The 4,669-nt window shown below is 36.0% G+C and overlaps 1 protein-coding gene across 1 annotated transcript in view; it reads left to right on the top strand.

Annotated features, from left to right (window-relative positions):
• Positions 1-3,197: 3,197 nt before the first annotated feature.
• LOC126389802 (apoptosis-stimulating of p53 protein 2-like) overlaps positions 3,198-4,669 on the top strand; it is a 43,026-nt gene continuing 41,554 nt past the window's right edge. The window contains exons 1-2 of the mRNA XM_050043699.1: positions 3,198-3,277; positions 3,364-3,581. Of these exons, the coding sequence (XP_049899656.1) occupies positions 3,573-3,581 (9 nt within the window). The 5' untranslated portion in view covers positions 3,198-3,277; positions 3,364-3,572. The remainder of the gene's footprint in view (positions 3,278-3,363; positions 3,582-4,669) is intronic.

Genomic DNA, 4,669 nt, shown 5'->3' with positions numbered 1-4,669 from the left:
GGGCAACTGTGCACTCAGTGGGTATGGACTAGTTCTCTATGATTAATAAAAAAAATTAGAGCAGGTAGGACCAGAAAGGTTTTTAGCTTCACACACCTTTAGAACAATAATATTTGAGTTGCTTATTAGGTGCTGGTTTGTTGCTGAGGATCCCATTTGTTCTTTTTTTTATTTCTTATAAGTTTTATTTTGTGTTTGAATAATTTTAATTTGTTCAATAAATTGACTATATCTATCTGTGTGTGTGTGTGTGTGTGTGTGTGTGTGTGTGTGTATTTTTTTAATGACCTTTAATTTCCAGTTTTGACTCAAAGTTCTCCAGATGATGACAAACCCTCTGTTAAGATGTTCTACAGATATTATTTATGTTTTGATGAGAAAATCCACCTGAGCGTCTGTGACTGATGTTGAGTCGTGTCTTCGTGTTGTGTGCGTTCTCTCTGCACTACTTCCTGCTTCTGGTGCAGACGCAGCCAAGAGAAATAAACCTGATTTTTTTTTTAAAAAAAAGATAGTTTGTGACCCTTTCTTTACTAATCATCATCAGACACATCCTGTGAGCTTTGTACTTTTATTATATTTGGTAATTATCTCTAAGGCCTGAGTGACGGCTCCATGTATCGACAGACGTTTAATGTTTGCTGACGAGCTGCAGCAAAACTAAAACCTGAGAGAGGAGCACGGTGTTGTCTGTTATTTTGGGGGCTGCACAGTATTCACTAAGAAAAATGATTTTGCAATTATTATGAGAGATATTCGGACGAGTCGTAATTGTATACAGCATGGTAATTATTGCATCATAAAAATTAACATGATATGATTTTAGGATCTGCACCAAACAAGTGTGCTTCATTATGTCCAGAATATGATCTGCAGACCACTGAGTTTGTACTCAACTAAACATTTTGAGCTGTTTCCAAAAGAATTTAAGTTGAGTGAGTGCCCTGGGGTTTACAGGTGACCGGCAGAGGTCGCTGTTGACAAGAGAACAAACTGACACCAGCTGCTGGTGAAGAAAACAGATGGAGTTTAATGCGTCCTCCATAAACTCAGTTTAACTCTTTAAGAACAGGCCGGATGTCGGCTTAAATGTCTCAACAAGGATCTGAACAAACAGAAAAATAAATAAAACCAGGGTGAATTTGTAGGATAATATTTCACACACTCTAACGGGAGATCCGGGGAGGAGGTTGTTCCCGTTGCCAGGAGATGGTGATGACGACTCGAGCTGCGTCAAAGCGGACAGATTAAAACCGGAACATGGATAAACCCTCCTTCAAAATAAAAGCAAACTGAAGACTAAAAAAATCAAAAAACTACCAGGGTGTCTACAGCTCCTCAAAATGTCATAACTTAAATGTCACAACAATAAGGTCCTTAATGTTGTTAAAGTGTGTCTTTAAATGTAACTGTGATACCTGCAGACTGACTAAGATGCAGACACATTTTCAGACAGGATTTGAGTCTGAAACCCAGAGACTTCTGTTTATTGGAACAGTACAGTTATAACGTAACGTGTTGTATTATATTATAAATAATAATTCTAATTATGGAGGATTTTTTTGTGTTATGTTTTCTCATTTAAATGATCATAAAAGACATAATTTAGGCCTCGTCTATCTGTAAATATTTTTGTGACATTAAAAGGACACTCACTGAATTTTAGGTGAAAAATCTCGACAGCATTGTATCGTGATATTTTTGTTTGGCAACATCGTTTCCTCACACAGGGCCAGCCAAGTATTGATTGTTTTATTACATAAATTATTGATATTACAAAGACAAATTAAACTTTAGGTAGCCTACTAGAATAATAAAATCCTTTTTTCAGTCCACTGGATTCATTATGCTGCTGCAAAGAGGCTGAAATGAGATGAACTGACTGAAACTTCACCTTGTTAGTTAAAACAGATGTTGACAGTTTTCCTTTGGGGACATAATTTACAGTTAAAAACGGTAATAAATTGCAGTGTATTTTATTGCAATACTCAGCGTATCACAACATGTTTAAAATCGTAATAATGTATCGTGACTAAATTATTGTGATCATTTTGTATGGTGGATTCTCTGATGATTCCCACCCCGACTGAATTTATTACAGCCTGCTGTGCCGACAGTGTCCCAAAATCCCCAGATTTCCTCCTCATCCTCTGTGAAGTCGTCTTTAAGACCTTCGTTAGTGTTTTAAACATCAGCTGTGAACTCAGTGAGTTCAGTTTTTTATATACCTCTTATTATATCTTTTTTAAACTGCAGTATTACTTATTTTACTTACATATAATGCCTGAATACTACTTTTAAATAATTTAAATTATTCTATATTTTTCATTTATTTTAAATAAAATAATACAGTCGATTTATCTGTTCATTATTTTCATTTTATTTTCCTACTATTATAATTATTAATTTTTGATTTATTTTAAGTTTTCTTGTTTTTGCCCCACCCCCTCCTCCCTCACAAATAACAAACACTCCCTTACTGTCACTTTACCTTGTAATTTTTGTCCCATGTGCTCTTGTATAATTTTCTTCTTTTTTTTTATTCTATTCTTGGTTCAGTTCTTTATATACCTGTTATTATTTCTGTTTTTTATTACACTGCAGTATTACTTACTGTACTTACGTAAATTATCTGAATACTACTGTTCAATAATTTAAATAAATGATATTTTTTGAAGAGAATAGTGTGTGTGTGTGTGTGTGTGTGTGTGTGTGTGTGTGTGTATACATTCGATTTATCTGTTTATAGTTTACCATTTTATTTTCCTATTTTGTTTTTGTTTATTCTAAGATTTCTTTTCCTGCCCCTCCTCCCTAGTTCTGGTTTAGTACTTTATATACCTCTTATTATTTGTACCTTTTTTTTTTTTTTTTTACAGTGCAGTATTAGGCTACTTACTTTACTTACATAAAATATCTGAATACTTTGTTTTAAATCATTTAAATAAATTAAATATTTTTCATTATTTTAAATAAAATAAATAATACACTTGATTGTATGATTATTGAAAGTTTTCATTACTCTATGACTTTGAATCTCTAAGCAAATTTTTTCAGTGATTCTAAGGTCAAACCAGGCTACCGTAGTGCAAAAAATTAAAAAGCTTTTGTTCTGAAAAGTGGCACCGGAAGTGCTGTTATCCTCCTCAGCGGAGTCCCGGCTGCCGGTGACCGGTCTGCGTTGATTGAACGGTAGTGATCAGTCAGACGGATTAGCGCTCAGCAGGAGCAGAGGAGAGCTGCTCCAGCTCCGCCCGCCGCTTTGTTCCCATCACAGGTCCACACTGTAATACCTGCACGGTGCTTCCTGTGGTCTCGCGCACAGCCGCTCTGAGATCATCATCCTCTGTGTCTGTTCTCCAGAGACCATCGGACACCCTGAGAGGCCCGCTGCTTCACCGCAACAGGTCGAGGAGGAGCTCAGATCTAAATGTTCATCATGATGAATGAGATGTGAGAGGAGCGGACAGAGGAGACAGACGGACCGCAGAGGAGGAAGAGGAAGAGGATGAAGCGGATGGATTGATGGTTTGAGCTGCAGTCTGGATGCGACAGAGCAGAAAACTGCCAACATGATGCCGGTGAGTGTGAAAACACTTCATCCTGTTTAATGTATCTCGTCATGAGGTTTGAGAGCGTGACAGCGTCCTCTTTGCTGCCTGCACTCTGTGTCTTAGTTATGATCAGTGCTCTGTGTAACAGTTACTGTAGTTGTTAAAAGCTTTAGGGACTGTTCGTTACTCATGAGGGGAAGGGGCAGAGAGGGGGAGGCATGTCAAAAAAACAAGAAATGAAGCATTAGGGAGGGACTCGTGTTTGCTATTTTGGCTGGGGGAGGGGCATACAACTTTAATGGTTGTGTTTTAAATTTATTTTACCACTGATATTTTAAAGAAAACTCCAAAATTATACATTTTATTGTCGCCAGAAAAACTGTTTCACACTTCAGGTTGTGCTGTTGTACTGAACATCAGCACGACTGTGATTGGCTTCAGCACTCGGCCGATATCATCGACCTGCGGAGCAGAACCACAGTTTGAAGCAGGATTTTTTTACTTGTGTGGCAGACCCTACGACGTCGCCTACACTGTTGTGAGCATTTATATTTGTGTGGTGGTGTGTCTGTCACTCATATACATGAGTGCATACAGATGTACATACATACATATATTAAACACACAGTAAACACATATTAAACACATTAAACACACACTGAACACACATTAAATACATTAAACAAATTAAACACACATTAAACACACATTAAAGACACATTAAACAAATTAAACACACATCAAACAAATTAAACACACATTAAAGACACATTAAACACACATTAAAGACACATTAAACACAAACACACATTAAAGACACATTAAACACATTAAACGAACATGAAACACATTAAACACATTAAACACACATTAAATACATTAAACAAACATGAAACACATTAAACACACATTAAACAAACATGAAACACATTAAACACACATTAAAGACACATTAAACACAAACACACATTAAAGACACATTAAACACATTAAACAAACATGAAACACATTAAACACACATTAAACAAACATTGAACACAGATTAAACACAGATTAAACACACATTAAACAAACATTGAACACAGATTAAACACAGATTAAACACACATTAAACA

Source organism: Epinephelus moara, chromosome 5 (assembly GCF_006386435.1).
Source record: "Epinephelus moara isolate mb chromosome 5, YSFRI_EMoa_1.0, whole genome shotgun sequence".
Lineage (NCBI taxonomy): Eukaryota > Metazoa > Chordata > Actinopteri > Perciformes > Serranidae > Epinephelus > Epinephelus moara.
This window is presented reverse-complemented; position numbering and strand designations above follow the sequence as displayed.